The sequence below is a fragment of the Ooceraea biroi genome, chromosome 14 (assembly GCF_003672135.1).
Source record: "Ooceraea biroi isolate clonal line C1 chromosome 14, Obir_v5.4, whole genome shotgun sequence".
NCBI lineage: Eukaryota > Metazoa > Arthropoda > Insecta > Hymenoptera > Formicidae > Ooceraea > Ooceraea biroi.
In genome coordinates, this window is record NC_039519.1 from 3,057,205 (window position 1) to 3,076,717 (window position 19,513).

The 19,513-nt window shown below is 46.2% G+C and overlaps 1 protein-coding gene across 3 annotated transcripts in view; it reads right to left on the bottom strand.

The window, feature by feature from the left end:
• The window catches only part of LOC105286893 (nephrin), a 261,816-nt gene that overhangs the window by 16,234 nt on the left and 226,069 nt on the right, over positions 1–19,513 (bottom strand). For all 3 annotated transcript variants that reach the window (XM_011352184.3, XM_011352178.3, XM_011352171.3), the window contains 6 exons: positions 10,350–10,504; positions 5,337–5,481; positions 3,783–3,913; positions 2,250–2,409; positions 772–1,071; positions 217–516 (listed from right to left, as the gene is read on the bottom strand). In XM_011352184.3, the coding sequence (XP_011350486.1) occupies positions 217–516; positions 772–1,071; positions 2,250–2,409; positions 3,783–3,913; positions 5,337–5,481; positions 10,350–10,504 (1,191 nt within the window). The remainder of the gene's footprint in view (positions 1–216; positions 517–771; positions 1,072–2,249; positions 2,410–3,782; positions 3,914–5,336; positions 5,482–10,349; positions 10,505–19,513) is intronic.

Below are 19,513 nucleotides of genomic sequence, written 5' to 3' on the forward strand. Positions count from 1 at the left end.
GGACTGTCAATTTTGGTTTTGAGCAACGTCGACGTTCGTGTCTCGGTACGGATCAAGGTTCTTCGATAAAATTGTCGTCTTGCGGATTCTGCAACTTGCACGACGTGATATGACGTCTCAAGTAATACCCTTGCGAAACGAGTGTTCCATCGTGATACCTCGAGATACTTTCCGAGAGACCCGGCAGAACGAGAGATATTTCTGGGCACAACTTACCAGTTTGCTTCTCGGCGACTTTCAGCGTGAAACCTTCCAGCAGCGTGGGGTCACTTCTGCCCTTCGCGTTCACCGCGTACAGGATCATATTCAGGACCTTGCCGGGCTCCAAGCCCTGCACGGTGAAAGCTGCATTCTCTCTGGAAGTGACGTTGGCCTGCAGGACTCCCGTGTGCTGATCGAACACTTCAAGGAGGAAGTGTTGGGGCTGACCACCGTCAAAACCGGCGGTGCATTCCACTGAGAGTGATTCGGTGGTCTGGTTGGTCAGCGTACAGTTGTACGGAGCTTCCGGTTTGCCTGCACGCGCCATTAACACTGTTTACGATCCTCCTTCTCTCTTGCGCGCAGCCCTTCCCGCCTCGCCCCGTCTCGATGAGAATTATTTGCGTAATACTGATTTCGCAACAGACAATGGCGTTCCGGCGCGACGCCGCGGAACGCTCGACATGCACGTTCACGAAACGCTTCCCGGAACTTTTCCCGGAAATCCTTAGCGAGACTCGGGGAGGTAGGAACGGCATTACCGGTATATGTGCTTACGTGCGTACATACCCGCAGGAATGATGTGAAATATGCAGGCATTCTTCTGCTGGCCAGCCGTGTTACTCGCCCAACAGAGCACGGTGCCGTAGTCCATTTCCGTGACCGGTCTGTATGTGAGGACGCTCTGGGTGTGTCTGGTTGAGTTCTTGTAACGTGCCTGCGGCACGTCGACCATCTCCTCGGTATTGTTGAAGGCCCAACGGAAGCTCTCCGGTGGCGGGTACGCCTCGACCCTGCATATCACGCGAGCATCTTCGTGCCTCGCCACTCCGTAGATCCGTTTCTGATCCGGCACGCAGATCGGTTTGTCTGGAGAAAGAAAGAGAGTAGAAAGGAGGAAGCCTAGACGAAATCTGCTAATCGACATGGCAAGGCAGCTGGCCCGGTTCGAGAGAGGGATATCATTTTTGATTAGAGGAATTTCATTTTATTTAGCGCGTAACAATAGATTTTGTATGTTTTATGTGTTGAACGCAGAGACAATCGCGAGTTCTTTTATCGTTGCTCTCAGCTTTGATATTTGCGGCACCAGGAATATCTAGCCAGTTCTAAAGTACTTTTACATGGCCGATAATCTGCAGTTGCGCGTAATAACTATAATTTCCGAGGTATAAAAATTTTACTGCGTTACTGCTGTATCAAGAGTAACAGCTGATGTACACAACGAGCAGAGAAAGAGAGGAAAAGAGAGCTGTAGCATGCGACATGCAGACCGGAACCGGAGGAGTTTACGCGCATTTATTAAAAGTGCGAGAGGCGCGGCACGGAATGGAATGACCACCAGCCGGCTTTTCGAGGGAAGATCGATGAGCATTATTCGCTCGCTCACTTGAATAGTTTCCCCATTTTTCGCGGCGGAATGGGTAAACGAAGGCCGAACCGAGGGTATGGGGGAATCGGAGTTCGCCGGTTCGGAATAATTTGTTGGCTCACCATGGATCGTCCTATTTTTCTTCCGTTACCCTCGCCCGCCATTCAACTCTGCCCCTTTCAACGTGTTTTTAATGAATAATCATGCCGACATCTTGATATTCGACGTTTATTCACGAATAATATCCTCGAAGCCTCAGAAGTCCGGCGACCAATTATGGAGCTAGACCGCCGCGATTTTCCGAAAGTCAGCTCGAAGACGCTTAATAACATCGCTATTTAAATGTCACTCATCGATTATGTTGATGTGCCGTTTACATCGTATTACGTTGAAATATTTGCGATGTTGAACACTGCCTTGACGGGCAAAATAATTGCGCGGATCCCTTCTGGGAAACGAAGTGATCGAAGCCCGGCTTTCGAAAGAGCGAGCAAAGAGAGACGGAAACGTTACTTTCGGCAAACGGAAGTCGAATATGCAGCATCGAAACGTGACTTTGGAATGGAATTGACTGGAATAAAATTTCCCAGTAAACGCATTATCGTGACATGCATTTTTATCTCGGCGAGTGTTGGTGTAAGCGCAAGATCGATGTGATAACGTGTAAGATACTCACACATAATCTTAAGCTCCACGATATTGCTGTAGCCATCGCCTTCGACGTTGCTGGCGACGCAAGTGTAATTTCCGGCCTGGGACCGATTCACCACTCTGAGAGCCAAACCGTATTGCTGGACGATCACGCCGTTCTTCGCGTTATTCTGGATCACGTTTCCCTGGAACAATGTGCATTCGCGATCAGATCGAAGTGTCGCCGCCATCTCCAGAGAATGCAGTTCTAGAAATTATTATTTCTACGTGACATATATTTCAAGATTGTCGCTTCAAAATGTCAATATTCGTGCAAATTTAGGACGCCTTAATTATGTGCTCAATTGAATAATAATTCAACTCAACAAAGAGACGGGACCTAATTATAATTCATGAAGCGTAGAATGATTCGTAACCTTCGTCCAGATAAAATTCACATTCGAGGTGAAAATAGCCCTGCGATAGATGGGTTTCGCCGGGCAGCGGCGGAGATTTTACTTAATTAAATGGGGTTTTATTAATATCGAGTTAATTAACTGCCACCGACGACGATGCCGGTAAAGTTGGACAGTCTGTGTATTTACAAAGCATTTATGGACACCGCGCCATAATGTAACATACCATGTTAAACAATACATAATGACGTCAATTTGAATCAGGAAGGTGAAACGTGAATAGACGTCAGCGAAAAGCGCAGATGAGCGACGCGATGGGATCTGCGAATAACGTGGACACAAAACCGGAGCAGGACGTCAGCAGGGCGAAGGAATATTACGTATACTATCGTTTATATATTTTTATCGAGGTAGAGGGAAAAAGAGGAAGGAAATGTATATGTAATTAGAGCATGTCGTCAAAGTTAATTTTCCAAGCATTGATGATTATTGGCACATCGCGTGCAAGGAAAAACTGAGATACGTGCGTCATCCATAGAAATAAAATTTATTGCATGTGGGATTTTATTTAAACAGTTGTTACAAAATTGTTGGAGTCCGAAATAATCGCGAAATGCGGTTGAAATAAAACTATTCGCTCAGCCATATTCATCGTGTTGAATAAAATTTAATTAAGACTGAGGGAGAACAAGCTAATTTTACAGATGAATTTGACGTTATATTAAAGAAGACTCTTCTGCGTAACTTTGTTATGTTTGCGTAATGGTGAACATTATATACGCCCGTATCTTCCTTAATATTTAGAGAGATAGCAGAGGTTTTAGGCGCACGGAAAGTTCGTTCCCCATTTGTCGGTTTCGGTTGCAGTAGCCATTATTCTGTACCAACCGTGTTTCGGGTAGAGTCGGAACTATTCAAGCGTAAATATATCACTCGAGAAAATCCGGAGGTTCTTACGCAAATTTAAACTCAGCTTTCCAATTCGCGCGAGCATACTGTAGTTTTTATTTATTAATCCGCTCTTTACAAAGTTCCGGCAGTGATATTACTTTTTCGTACACGATCCATGTGTGCAATCTTTAATGAGATACACATACAAGCAAATGTAAATACATACATAAATGTATCTACAAATTATTTCTCTGAAAAGTATTTCAACTTACGTTATGTTTCCATACGACTTTGTAGGCATCCGGGTTCGCGTGAACTTTACACTCAAAGTATACGTCATCGCCTTCTTCGATGTCATCTGGATTCATATTTGATCCGAGCTGCAGATGCAGAATCGGGACAACTGTAACAAGAAGACATTATCGCTTAGCAATCAATGTTTTGAAGATAAGTATATACAATAGACTACGATATCTCTATTTTCCTGTACTTTTCAAGAAACGCAAGGAAGTTGAAAGATTCTGCAGCGCTCCATTCAATTTTAGTTAAATTCACAGAACGGAGAATTTCTGATAACTGATGATGGAATCTATCTATCACGATGACACAATTTACTAGTCAGAAACAATGGACTTGTCTTACGCTCGGTCTTTGAAATTCGCGAGCGACAGCGGCGTCGCAGCAAACGAATAAATCGAGTCGCGCCACTCGGCCGCCACGTTGGACGTTCCATTTTGGCCTCGCGTTGACGTCTCGTTATTGTGATTACATTCGCGTTTGCACGAACGTAATCTATATCGACGGCCCTGTTTCGGCCTGCCAAGCTTTTAACCCGTTTACCGTGCTCGATACACATACGGACGACGCGTATGACCGTGCACACGTGTGCAACGCGTTGACGTATGCCGCGCACGCGGATTTTCCGATGTGTCGATTGCGCGAAGGGCGACACGCGCGATGGGCGCTTATGAGTTTAGGGCTTTGATGAATTACCAACTTGTTTTTAACGCAGCGACAACGCGCACCGCGTTTAATCGTGCGGTAATCCCGGGACGAAACTCGCAAACTGCCCGTTACATCATCGTATCCTCGATTACAGCCCTTGTAAAGGAAACGAGATTCCGGAAGAGTATTCGGCGCGCCCGTTGGATTGCAGCCCGGGATACAAAGTAAACGTTTGTAGTACGTGTACAATTTTATACTCGGTAGATTTATGTTTGCCTTTATAGCCGTGTAAAAATAAAAACCGAGCGCTATCCAGCGTTTATTACACGCTGAGAAATATTCTTTACCCTGGTTTTTTCTTCCTTTCACTGCGCAGCAAATGTAAAAGGGAGAAATGGTCAGTCGCGCGCGTTATTATCCTGTAACACGGGGAACCGAGGGTTGTTGATTCGTCCGCGTAATATTGATGGAATGGCGTGCGTGCGTAATGAATAATGATATTAGTGATAATAACGCTGCCTCTCCACGGAGAGCACATCGTGTTACCATCACCAGTATGCAAACTCGCGGTCTACCTCCGCTATTGGTTTGCGATCTGACATTATTCTCCTCCAACTTTTTACGCTGCCGCATCGCATATCCAACGGATCATGATTATTCAAATTACGCGCAATTATTAATATCCAAGTTACGTTGTATCAGGCGTAAGGCAATACGTGTCTCAATTTGCAATCGCGGAATACCATCTGCTTTATCGAGGAATCACGATTCTGCGGGAATTATCGGGCAGTCTTCAATCTTCACTAATCGCTCTAATCGTGCAATTTTACGTTACATCTCGTATCTCACATGCATATTTACTAGAGAGAATGCATACTTACAAAAAACGTTTAGTTTCCACGTATCCTCCACTATGCTCCGTTGAAGTTGGGGATTCTCGGCCCTGCACGTGATGGTCTTATCGTGATGTGATAGAGTCGGTTCGAATATTAAGGTGGAACTCGTCGTGTTACCGTCCTGCGATATCTGTAATATAATCGTATCATAGCAATTTTATTAACTGCCGATTAATCGGACAGGGAGGACGGAAATATTTCGCGCGTAATATCAGATAAATCACACTAGGCTGGTAATTTTAATTCTTCTTTTATTAAGTCCGTTTTGTATCGATGATCTCTGAGTTAATATCGGGTTTACGTGAAATTAAAATCTTGCAATCAATATATCGAAGTTATAATTGCGCATTCGCATTACATATTTTAACGTGCCTTATGCCGCGTTCGTTAATTGTTTCCCCGATATTTTTTGTCGTAGTAAACGTCTATTAAAACGCGTGCGGCAGCACATTAGTAACGCAACGTGTGCAGTCATATTTTGCGCTCGTGCCGTAATGAAAATACTATCAGTTCGTTAATCGGGATAGCAATAGACAAACAATCTGCAACAACGGCAGATACACCCAATCATTATTAGCTACGAGACAATGTCCGTTTATTTATTTCATTCATTCATATCACGCGCATTAATTTGCAGGTGTTTCATTAAAGTCTCGTTGCTAATTAATCTCGGCGCCAAGTATCGATGTATAAACATAATATATACATTTTTGCCATTAAAAAAGGAGAATTACGAGATAATTCATCGAGGTATGATATTACCGATGCCTTTCTGTTGTTCGACATTATACGTGATTCTAATTTTCGAGCGATTCGCACACAGATTTCCCTAAAAACGCTACAGACTTCAAGTCTCAGCCAGTCTGCCACTCTTATAATTACTAGTAGTCATGCAGAGAGAGAGAGAGAGAGTGTGTGTGTGTGTGCGTGTGGTGCGCGTCTGAGGTAAAAGGAAGCGTATTGGGGCTTATAAGCGCCGAGCGTTAATCCGGCGATAAGTCTTAATGACCGGACGAGTCAGTTCAGGAGGCGTTTATCACCCACCTTTACAGGTGGTGTAATAGGATCTGGCTCCCTCGCATGAATACTTTACCCCCTCGCGTTGAGTGCAACTTCAACTTGCACGAAACCGAGCTCCGTATTTACGTAGATGTACGCACGAGTCGGATGTCTTGTCAGGAAAAAACATGTAATTATCAAACACAGCCGCACAGCCGCGTCCTGTAACGTGCACGATTTCTCGTCACCCTCTTAAGAATTTATACGTATATCTTGCACCATTAAAGATATCAAAACCGCAACCCCCGTGCAGGTTTACTTACGAGACCGTGATTAAGATCGCGTTGATACGTTTTGAGGAAGGCACGCAACATTTCAGACATTTTCGTGGAAAATAGACGGTAAATGACGCGACATAAAAATGCGCGGAATACTCCGAACGAGCAAAAGAATATCAACGTACTATTACGTTGGATTTATATGGCGTGCGACCGAGTTCGCTCGGCATATTTCAATCTCGCAATCTCATCTCGGCCGCGTGTCGCAATACCTTCCACAAAAAAATACGGCGTGTCTTAACGAGCGGCAGTACGACGCGGCGCCATCGATTATCAAATCGGGGCTCGGAATTTTTCGGTCACGGTGTATGTAGCACCTAGCCGGTGCGGCGGCGCGGCGCAGTCCGGAACGAAATTGGCTTGAAATTCGCGCGGCGGTCATAAATCGGCGAAGTCGAATCACCCGCTGCCAACTATACTGTCCACAATCCACCCTCTCTTCCACACTTCCACCCCCTCGCCAATGTTCGCACGCGCACATCTCTTTCTCTTCTCCACCCCTCCCCCCCCCCCTCTCTCTCTTCCTCACACACACTCTCTTTCTGTGCCTGGATATGTCTACCCGGTACCGAACTTCATTCGACACCGCGATATTATGACGTATAACGCGAGATAGCGCGAACGTGTCAGAACTGGATGTCGCCTGCCTGGCACTGACCAACAACGTGATCGTTATTTGCGGCGGAAAATATCAGCTCTTTGAATCTCCGCTACTAGCGGATCATCGTCGATCATGCCATGGTGAGCGCACGGGCGAGACCGGTCCGACCGGCGAATCGTTATTGCAAAATCCGCGAGCACACGAGTGACGATGTAACCGGAAGCTTGTACGAGTGCGCGCGCGCACACGTTTCTCTATTCTCGTTTTTCATTTGACAAGTTTTACTGCATCTCGATTATGCGGGCGAATAAATGACGTTACGCGGAATTTCACTGCGCAGGGATCACGTACCCTTATCGATTCTTTTGTCATAATTTAGCAGGAATTTTCGCATCGGACGAATTTGCATTTTCTCGTGACTTTATCTTTGAAATCGCGTCGGTTATCGTATGCAGATAGAGATCCGACAAATCAAGAATGATATTCGTTAATGTAGATGAATACTCAAATAATGTATGTGCGGATCGATGTTGATTTCTTCAAAAACTATGAATAAGGTAATGATAGAGGAGATTGTCTGAAATGAACAGAATTAGATTTCAGTTCAGTTCGCTTCGATTTCATTTAGAAAACTGCGTTTTAGAAACATTCCAAGTACAGAGAAGCTCGATGGATACATAATAGAAATCAATGCTTTACCAGAGCTCGGATTCATACAATAGCAGTTTCACTATTGTCGCGTAAAACGAGCCAGCTGACAAGTGATGCTTTTAACTTAATGACATATTCAGCACGTTCGTTCAAGTTAAATTAAAATTATTCTCAATACTAAAAGATTGTAACACAATAATCTTCGCAAAAATTAGATATCCCAATAAATCTGTTTTTTACCAAAATAAAATTGATCTTTTTATAGAATAAAAATTACAAAATTTTATTGAATATTAAAAAGCAAATGTTATGTTTTCCTTTTTTAAATAATTCGCGATTTAAAACTTAGGAAAAATATATAACTAGTTTTTAAAGGAAAATCTGATATAAATTTAATATTACTATATTATACAGTAAAAAAATTTGATATTATGCAGCAGCATATATAAAGTCGTAATCGTGAAAAAGTATCGTGAAAAACAATAAAAAATAGATTATATCGTATATTCACATTACTCTATATTCATCGCAACGGTATATCTCTCAATGTTCGGACCTGTCATGAATTATTGACAAATCATCGAATGACGGATGGTATCCATCATTTCATAATTACGTATATGTACTGTCCATATCCGGTAACTTCACTCTGCTCTCAAACAGGTTCCTTAACATCAGCCGTCTCGAATTCGTATCCGTCATGTGGCTCGATTTATATGATTAATTGAGACGGTAAAAGCAAAAGTTGTAGATTGAAGTGCATTGAACATCGCACTAGAAGAAACTTTTATAATATGATGTATATTCCGACTAATGCTGCTGAAACTGAAACACGTGCGTTCACATAATCTTCACCAGCATGTATATTCCAGCATCATGTTACTCAGGAAAAAATGTATCAATTTTATCCGTTTATTCGTAAAATGACTCGATTCCAATGATTTACGTGATCCAATTATGCGTGCGTTTACTGTCGTAACACATCCCCTTAAAACGGTATCCGAGCGGCGAGGTATATCGAGATTCGAAACGCAATTTGGAGGCGGCGGGTCAAAGAATCACGTTTCAGGAAGAGTTCGCCACGGAAACGCAAGACGGGCGTAGATCGATGGCTCGGCAGAGTTCGAGTACGTATAACGGAGGAGTTTCCTCGCGAGCGAGCGAGGATCAAAGGAGAGGAGCGAGAGAGACGGATGGAGACGCGCACGCGAGATAAAGACGGGGGCGTCCGGGCCGCGGTGAAACGGAGTGAGAGCGCGAGATCACGAAAACATCGGCACTATCCGGTAATTGCACCATAGCGTGTCAGAGGGGAGGCTTAATGGCAACGATGCAAATACCGATACCGACGCTAATGCCAGTGATTTCGCGGGGAACGATCGAAGAAGCGGCCCGTACATCTCGAACACGAACCCCACGGTTTTTTGGGCCTCCACCCGGCCCGGTGGACTCTTTGACTCCCAATGGAATGCTGCCACCCTTTCGCATCGCTCGAGGGTCATTTATGCGCGCGGAAACGACAACGGACACGCGCGATGTGGGACGCGACGTGTTCCCGGCGACGTTAAATCATTTCGCGACGGCAGGTTGGCGTGACCCGAGACCAGGTGAGAGCTCCGCCGAATAAGAATTTCATACGAGATACGCGATATTACAAATAGGAAATTCGCTGTTACACGGGAAAGCGATAATGGAGATCGATCGGCCCGGGTATCAATGATAGCGCGGTGCGAGTTAGACGAAGCGGAAGTACAAGCGAGCGACGACTACAATGAATTATTTCGGTGTTTTTTTTTATTCTGTTACATGGCGAAGGGGTAAAATAGAAAATTATTCTACGGCTTGTGTCGCCGTTCGTTTCCCTTCCTACTACCATTTTGCTGACGACAGTTGTCACAACAACTTTCCTCGTACGATACTGCCGTTTTATCCAATTCGAAACGAATATCGAATATCGCGTTTTTGGCACTCGAAACAGTTACGCGAAACCGAACGCAGAAATGGAGCAGTCATTGTGGAACAAAAAATCCATGAATCAACATTTTTGCCGAGCAAACTCTTTTTGATACTTCGGAAAAATCACTTTTTTTTCTTAGAGGACGTTACATCTGTAGAAAATAATACATATATAGACCGTTCACAAAATAAGACAAAAGAATAAAAAATTACTAAATCTTCTCTTATTTGTTAAAAAAGTTCCCCTTTCGTAAACCAGATATTTCATTTCGTATAATAATTTTATAATTCTCTAATCCAACCACACGTTACGTACGTAATGTATTTCGCGCACTGATTGGATATCAGTTGTTTCGCCGTAAAACGATCGAAACGATTCATGCCCGACAATTACGGAACCGAATAATGTCTCGCAGCGCCCAAAGCGCATATCGATTAGCTATGAAGTCTTACCTGGTCCGTGTGATTGAGGAGCTTCTGGCCATCCATGTACCAGGACAGCTTTGCTGGCGGCCTTGAACCGACCGTCATGCAGCTAATGTCGTACTTCCGGTTGGCGCTGAGGGGTGTGTGCTCGTTGCTGAGTATCGTTACGCTCAGGGGCCTCACTGAAACACGAGAAGATGGGGGTCGATCACAAGAGAGTGGACCACGCGAGGATTGCGAGGGGGTGGGTGTGTAAAGCGGGGGCGTTGATGGCGCCTGATCAAAAAGCACGAACAAGAATTGCGGCAGCTGCGGAATTGCGGTGCTTAGAGTGGCCGCGGACTTGCACCACCATTCGTCCGCTCCCTAATGCGTTTTAAACGAGTGGTACTGCTGCAGTTACCACCCCGAACGTATTGCCGCAAAACCTACACTGTGATAGCTTCGGCGGAAGGAGGGTTGGGGAGGAGATGGCAGCGCGCTCCCGCTCGGACCGCACCTCTCATAGATTAAAGGTTGGTGGGCTATACGTGTGACGTTTCACGTTGATTAATTGAAGCAAGTATTGAATAGTCCGAACAAAATGGAGTTAAACATCAATCTTTAGCCTAATTTTGATAGGGGGAAAGGCGCACAATCATATCAGTGATTCTTTTCAAAGGAATATTAAAATATTAATGTATTTTTTTAATTTTTGCTTCGTTTGGGATCGTGGAAAATAATCAGCCATTACACGTTAAGGCAATATATTCTTATTAATAATATGATTCTGTACAAAGTATCGAACAGTTTTGAGAAATAAATGGCGTGCACACGTTGTTTACCGGTAACTAAAAATGTTTAATTTGAAATCCATTATTTTCTCTAACAGCAGCCAATCACCATAAAAATCTCATGTCGAACGTCGCGGTAAGTGACGCTATTGACATGCCGGCGGTGTGGATGAAAGTGACGATATATTAGTCGCTCGATTCAACCGCGAAATAAGTCTCGCTGCATCCACCCCCGGCCTTTCCATCGAATTTAATCGGTGGCGGCCCGGCAAAGGGATGTCTTTCTTCGCACAGTGCCGGAGAAGCGCGAGAGCGACGAGTGCGGCACACAGTGAAGGCACCAGGATTGACGAAGGGCCGGCTGGTGGAGGGTTAGATAGAGACGAAGTGCAGGGGCAGGCACGGAGGTAGAGATTTTTCATTCAAGCCGTGTACCCACGCCCGGACGGCCTGGAATTAAACTTTCAGTACGCCGAACTTTTCGACTCCGATGAAAAATTTCCCGCTCTTCGTGCCTTCCTTTTATCCGCGTTCACCAATACCCTCCGCCTTGGCTACCCTTAATCTACCTGCTACAATCTCGCCCCTGGTCGCGTTCAATTGGCATCGCTGTTAAAAATGCGATTACCAGCATAAGCCGGCGCGGTGCTCCAGCCAGCTGTACAATCGCGTTGTATATTCGCGTTACGCAATCCCGCGTTCGTGCAATAAACGCGACTCCGTATAGTTCCTCCTCCTTCTCCTCCTTGAGGGCTATTCAATCCTCTGATCTTCAAGCCTGCTTAAATATCATTAACCCTTGAAAGCCTCCGCAGTACCGTGTCTTGGAGTGCGCGCGCACTTCGATTTCGCGTCCAGGAGTCTCCTCCTCTCGCGGTAGGGAATATATCGGTTTCTTTTTTTTTCCTCGCGGGTCAATCAGAGATTACTAATCCCCTTTTTTCATCACCTTTTACCGTGGCGCTCGTTACATGGATGGATCCTTTATCCCGTCTCTCTCTTTTTTTTCCCCCCCCCGGTGTTTATTATTTCGTTATTACGAATAAAGCAGCGTGCACGTTTTTTGCTTCCTCGCCGTTACGTGAGTGGACTAGGGGGAAGAGACGTGACCGACAGCAACATTCTTCTCACGTTGTATAAACGTTCGTCAGCTTTTTCGCGGATTGTATTGTATACGCTCAACGGATAGTCATGACGAATAGGGTCGCGCGAAAAAGTGCGTCAGTGTCCATTAGATGACCGCTGAACGCCCATCGTGCATGCGAATGCGTCGTGGTCACATCGATGGTCTAATGGGTGTCTGACGGATGATGCGTTTCATGCGACCAGCCAGATTTATACGAATAATGTTTCTCCCTTCCGCGCGCGGATTCAGGGGACGAGTGCTCTCTGCTGCTTGTTGCAATGAGAGAGAGAAGGAGAGAGAGAGATTTTCAGAGTCAATAGTTTTGCTTATGAACCAAATGTTCACTGGTATTGTTTCGTGTCTCATGAGACACTACATGCGTGTTTATAAAGAGTATCAAGGATAATTTATTATGATTAAATGAAGTGATTATTCAAGCCAAGGCTAAGTGCTGAGATTTTATATGAGACTTTCGTGTAAAGATTTTGCGTTAAGATATTGTGCTACATTAGTATCGAAAGATATTTAGAAGGCTGCTCGAAGAATATTACATTTGATTCAAGCATCCTACGTCAAATAGGAACGCTTAATTGTCGTTTTATTACTGCAGTGATCCATGTTATAGTTTCGACCGGGAAATTCTGTACAATTTTCGTAATGAATCCGTATCTTTGGAAATATGAAACGAAACGAGACGCTTTCTTTCGTTTTATCTCATTAAATGCGATTTTAATTGGAGTTCATCGAAGAAGAAACTAAACTATTATAAGAAATCAATAATATAATGAGAGATATCTATCGTAGAATGCAATTTATACGATATTAAAGAATATTGATAACTGTGCGGTTCCAGTATAATTACCATTTCTATGGTAAAAACCAAACGCTCGTAATATCGCTACATGTACAGGTGTCTACAAGTTGCTTAGACAGATAAACTGTAAATAACGCCAATAAAGAGCGCCGATGGGCATCAAGCACGATCGTTCTCTCAGAATTGCTGGCGATCGCAAAAGGATTCGATACGGCTCGGATAAGAGGTAGGGAACGGCGGAATAAAAACGATACTAACGAGATCGGGGTGTAAAAAGGAGTTAAAGAGAAAGGGTGGAGAATGGAACGAAAGCGCGGGCGGCAGAGAAAGAGGGAGAGAGATCGAGAAAGGGCGAGCCAGTGAGTAAGTAACGAACGAGCGGACGAGGTTGGACTTATTGCTATCGCGAATTGAAAATACGTCCGTGCTTAATCCGTCGGGGCTTACGGTCGCGTTTGCATATCCCGGCTGCCTACTTTTGCCTGGATATCCCACAGCACCGTCGGTAGTTTTTGGCGAGTCCGCCGCGCCATCGTCCCATCGCCACGCCGCGCCGCGCCGGTCTTTCTGTTTATTCGTATTCGCTTTATTACGTTTCCGGATTAATGCAAAGTTACGGACAAAAAGATTGTAGGTATTAAATGTACCGGCGCACGCGGACCGAAAAACAGAGCGGCTCCGTATCCGGGAGAATAATGTTACATAGCCCAGACCCAAATAAAGAGAGAGAGAGAGAGAACGAGCTGTGTAACGCGCGCGCTCCACGCACGCTCTCCGGCTTTTTAACGGATCGCGAAAAATGCAAAACGATCCCTCTTCAACGTAGGCCACGACTGGTAGGCAACGCGATGTGTCATTCCGGGACAGGAAGCTGTCCCAGCGTGACGCGCCATGAAAGATACGTTAAAAATGCAAAAATGCGAATGTTACACGTTAAAACGCCTTTTCAACACGCCTTTTGCAAGCGCGCTCGCTCAAGCCGCACAGCGCTGGATATCAGAATTGGCCTTCTTCACGAGGGTGTTGCAGAAATCGCGGGAATTCGTTCTCAAGCAAGGAGATGAATTACTACATTCATTTTTACACGCGAGCTAGGCACTTGAACGCTCCTGATGATAATTAATAATATCGATAATATAGTTAATAATCAATAATATCGAGACGCTCGAGCAGCGGGTAGCTTTTCTGTCACGCGGAACGCACACGTGGGCGTGAATTAACATTGAAGTTTGCGGCATCGCAATATTACATTGCGCGCATTGGCGCTCTAATGAGTAACTCCCGGCAGCAACGCCGTGTAAATTTGTTGGCCGACTGGTGCGCATTAGTAGCAACGGACGGGAGGACGCTAATGAGTAGGCGAGGTAGACCTGCCTGAGTGTGGACGCTGTTTGCATAGAGCGCAAGACGAAGTTAACTCGAACCGGGCGGATGAAGAGTCCGCGAAATAGCGTCGCCGGCACGATCTGACGACGGTCTGACGGACAAATTAACGGCGGCCGACTCTGATTCTGTTTGCAAGGAGTCGCGTCCATTGTCGACTCGAATCGCGCCGTAATTCCGATTCGCTCCGTCTGAAATCCGTCGGCAGCTTGATCGCGATGAGTGTTCCGTGATGTTACGGGGTCCAGGGTCTGATGGGCCGTGTAACAGCATCATCCGGGCCTTTTATTTGTGTCCATTAGTAATTGCGCGTGTTATGAAACTCTATATAACGTCCGATCGAAAACGGAGTTCCTGAAAACTTTGTTCACAATGGCCGAGTTCGTAAACCAATTACTCGTTATTTCATCCGTGAAATGATTGCGGCCGCGCTCGCGTAAGTTTCCCCGCGCGCGGACGCGCGTATCGGATGTAGCGCGTAATTTATTTATCTCGGCAGCGTTTCCCGGCGTACAACGCCCGCGCGCGCTCTCTATAAATCGAATAATACGGGAATTTAACGTTGCGTAAAAGTTTCGCGTCCAGATATGATACGTGTGCAGGCTCGTAACTCATTCCGACATGCGAAACGCCGGGCGTTATTGTTAACACACCCGCGTCGCTCTTGTTCGCGCGATTGAGCGCGCGTGTACATGCTCGTCGCGCGACGTGTTTCCGGTGATCGCGAGCGATTACGCGAGCGTCGACAGCGGCCGATTCATCGACAGTGACAAACCTACGTAATGTACGCGGGCTACTACTGTCCGCGGGTGTTTCAACCACTTTTCTGAATTCCCCGCTTCTTCCGGGAGCAACATTTATCCTGCTCAACAATGATCACCGATAACATTAATCAAGAACGCTCGTCGCCACGCCCGCGCTGCATCGCACAGTGGTCCGCTTCTATTCTCCAACGTTCTCCGCGTCTCTGGCGGTTCTTAGAACATTTAACTCTCTCGTTACATCGTCCTAGTCTAGGTAGTAACGAGGGTGGAAGCAAGGGTCGCGCCGAGGGAACATTTGTAAATGCATGGCCGCCGGTGGTACGCGCGCTCACCCCCGTATACACAAGCGCTCCAGTAGCTGCGGATTGTTGGGACGGGCAACGCGGCCTCGTCCTCGGGGTCACACGAGACTCACTCGACTTCAACCGTAGTCTGAGAAGGCTCTTCTGTCTCCTTCAAAAGCACCGTCTCCGGTATACAATCAAGCCCCTAGCAGTTCGAGGACTTGTGCTACTTTTCTCGCTCTTCCCGCTCTCTCCCGTTCTCTTTCTCTTTCTCTTTCTTCTTCGTCTTAGCTCTCTTATCTTTCGCTTCGCCACTTCGTTCATCCGTTCTCGCTTTCTTGCCCTCTTCCCGGTTATCTCCCTTCGCTCCTATCGGCGGTTTATTCTATTGTCAATGTCTCGTGTCTCTTGTAGTCGTGTAGTAACCGTGAATCGTCTCGGTCGTCGTCATCGCATGGCGAAACAACTAGGCACCACAGATGAAAACGCAGAGGCCATCCCATCGCGCATTTAACTGTCCGTCCTCAATTCGCGTTTCTTCTTGCGTGCTTTTTCTCTCTCTTTAATTTCACGCGGCTTCTTTCCTGGCCATAGCATGTGCGTCGCGCTGCCTTTATGAATTTATGTATAACGTCGTTTGCTCGACGGCGCCGAGAACTTGTAAAAAGTAGAGTTTTGATGCCGTGGCGATCTGATTTTGCGAAATAATCGCGAACGTTGGAGATGACATACTGAATTACAGATTTCCTTAAAAGTAGTTTCTTATTAAATTAAATTAAAATTAAATTTTGTAAGTAAAATTTTGAATTTTGTGTACAGCTACATCATGAATGCTAAACGTTCAAAAATGTATTCGAATGGAACATTGGTAATTTGGAGTGAATCCTGTACGATTTCCATATCTAAAATAAAAGTAACGAATGTGCTCCTCGGAAGAATAAATGTCGGCAAAGCATAAGAAACAGAGGGAAGATTCGAATAAAGAAATCTCGCCTAATCTCGGGAAATGATATCGCGGATTCCCGCCGACGTAGTACGCCCGGGAGAGCCGCAAAAACGACCGAATCACCGAGTCGGTGATCGGACGGGGAGTAAAACGGGCTCCGCTCCTCTCTTGGGAGCTGGCTTTCCAGCGAACTCTTCCCTGAAGAGTTTCTCAATTTTCAATTCCATGAATACTCGTCGCGCGCGAGTCTCTGCCCAAAATGGCCACCATGGATCCTATCGGTATGGATCTTTTTGTCTCGGGCGACTTATCGGCCGCGCGCTACGCAGAAGCCAGCCACATTGAAAAATCGCCGATTCCATTAAAAGTTGAGCGGATTTCCGGGGCTCGATGTGATTTTCATTCGCCTCACGTCACAGTCCCGAAAGATCAGCTCGGCTGCGCGGCTGCTGAATGCTCCGGCCGTGTCGTAGAAAGCGCCCTGATCACCAACAGCCAATCCAAAAGTTAACTCCTCGCCGGTATTACGAGGCTTCTTTCTTGTTCCTTTTCTCTCGCCTCCCTGTTCCTCCCTGACCCGCGAAGATCCGCACCCCGGACTTCCCCGTTTCTCTCTTTCTCTCTTTTTTCCCCTTCCTTCCTTCCTCTCTGATCTCTCGCGTATCTTTCTTATTCTCGTACCCCACCGCCGACCAATTTTCCGAGTCTCTCGTGCTGTAAATCAGGCCCACCGTTACCCAATTTCGCTGGCTGACTCCATTACCAGCCAACTGCCCTCTAATTAGTCAGGCTCGATTAGGTTGGGGTGGGCTGGCTCGGGCACGACGAGGTAGGTTAGTGCCACGGTTTGTTCTCCATTCCCCTCGAGAGCGCCGATTCAATCCCAAGGTCGTTCTCATCCCCGGTCTTTGCCTCTTTGGAGCCTCCACCGCCCATATTATACCTTCTCGACCTCTTCCGCTTTTCCATCCCCGCTTGCGGCGGCGGCGGACGGCGCTATTCTGCCGCGTGTAATTCTATTCCTGCCTTTCTCCCTCGTTTTCTGTCTTTCCTACGTTTCACGTTTTATGAAGCGATAGCGTATACGTGAGTTCGTCCAACCGCCGTCCGACGTCCGCGTTCAGCTCGCTTTTGATAATCCTTCATTTGTATTACGCTCGCATCCCGACTGAGCGCCCGGCTTTTTGGTGTAGTGACCGCTTATAGCTCCGGCTAATTAAGTTCGCCTGAATGCAAGTCGGCGATCGTGCAGACGGTTAATGTATCTCCCTCGTTATCTCCGCGTGTTCAGCATATTATTCAACGTCCGATCGACGAGTATCAGCTTGATGCGGTTGATATCTCGTGTGCTTGAGATTTATATTAATGATACGTTGCACGTGTAAAATCCGTCGAGCGTGTCAGCCTGCGCTGCACCAGGTCAAACAAAAATCATGAAAAATGACCGGAGGATCGACCCCTGTTGAGACTTACTAACAAGAGTATCAAATAAGCCCTATAAATCCAGAATTTCACGTTCGATACGGTAGATTCGATCAAAGGTTAGCCAGACTGATTCGTCACATTAATCTTCCCGACTTTTTCTCCTTCTCTCAGTACGAGGTCGATCTCTTTTTCGCGCACGGCCGAGATTGAAATCTTTCGCCTCGCATCCGGTTCCGTCGATCCGGATTACGAACATGTACGACGCACAAGTTGGGAAAGAAAGCTGCAAGATTATCTCCCGTTATTAATCACCACGCTCGCGCTATCAGCGTTACATATAGAAAATTCTCTCGTGTTTACGCAATGTAACAAAAGTCACTGCGCACTGTCGTGTAAATAACTCCACCGTCCAGATTGTGCAAATACCCAAAGATTTCTGTGATATTTACTCGGCGTGTAATCGACGAGATTCGCTGGTAATGCGCCTAAAGCAAACGAAAAACTTTGGTAAGGCGAGGGGGTAAGCTGAAAGTGTCGTATTTCACGATTGCCCAGCAGAAAAACGAGATACGGCTCGGTTGATTGGCTGCAAACTTCTCGGCTATCCCCGGCGAATAATGAATACAAGTTCCATCCTTAAATCGCGACAACGGTGGCAAAGTTTCCAACGAGATTACCGTTTCGAGAGAGGGTGAATTTGGTCGCGCGACGTCCTCTCGCATTACCACGGCAGAAATAAGCGAAAGGTATTCGCAATTATTTTAATTTTTGCGCCGCTCGTCGTATCGAGGGAGGTGGATGGCCCCTTCGTATCCAGAGCGGTTTATTTCCATTTCTCGCTGCCGTTGAACGAGCGGGGGCGTCCCGGTGAAAATAATTCGGGCGATAAACCTCTGTCAGGGAAAAATATGCCATTACCGGGCGCACCATTTGTAAATGCGACGATTTTCGAGCGCGCAAGCGTTAAATATTAATTTTCTCGGAATAATGGGATTTCAAAACCACGGTACGCAACTGAATATGACACGCGATGTACCGACTGGCGGTACTTCGGAATTTGCGCAGAAAGACTCGATGAACCGTGAAATAATAATGATCCGCGATTAAACTGCGTTATATGCAGCCATCGTTCAGCGCGCCGTACGTTTTGATAATTTATTTCGCAACGTACATGCGCACCCTCCTGTCACGGTTCATATTAACGGCCGCGGTTTATTTATTATGAAACGTTTGCTGGCTGACCGAAGGCCCACGTCGATTTGCTCTCCGCTATAGGCACGCCGAAAATGCTTTGTCTACTATAAATCGCACGAGTCGTTGTACATTATTCAGTCTCGCGCAAACGGAAGCCAGAGACCGAAGATCACGAGTTTTACGTGCAACCAAATGAACAGAAAGACTTTTCACGACCAGGAGAGTGCATCTTTCGCGAACGCAAGTGAACGCTGCCGGCGTTAACGCGAATAACTTCCGGTCCACGATCCCACGAATGCGCATCCATCCGGCGTGCAGTCATGCAAATAATGCCGGAACGTATGTCCATGGGAGTTGCGCGACGTCGTGGCGGCGAGGATGAGAAAGAAGGCGCGTAGGCAGAAGCGGGGTAGACGGATGGGAAGCATAAAGTCGCGAGGAAATCGCTCTCGTTTGTCGAGTCGTCCGTAAAAGGCGGCGGG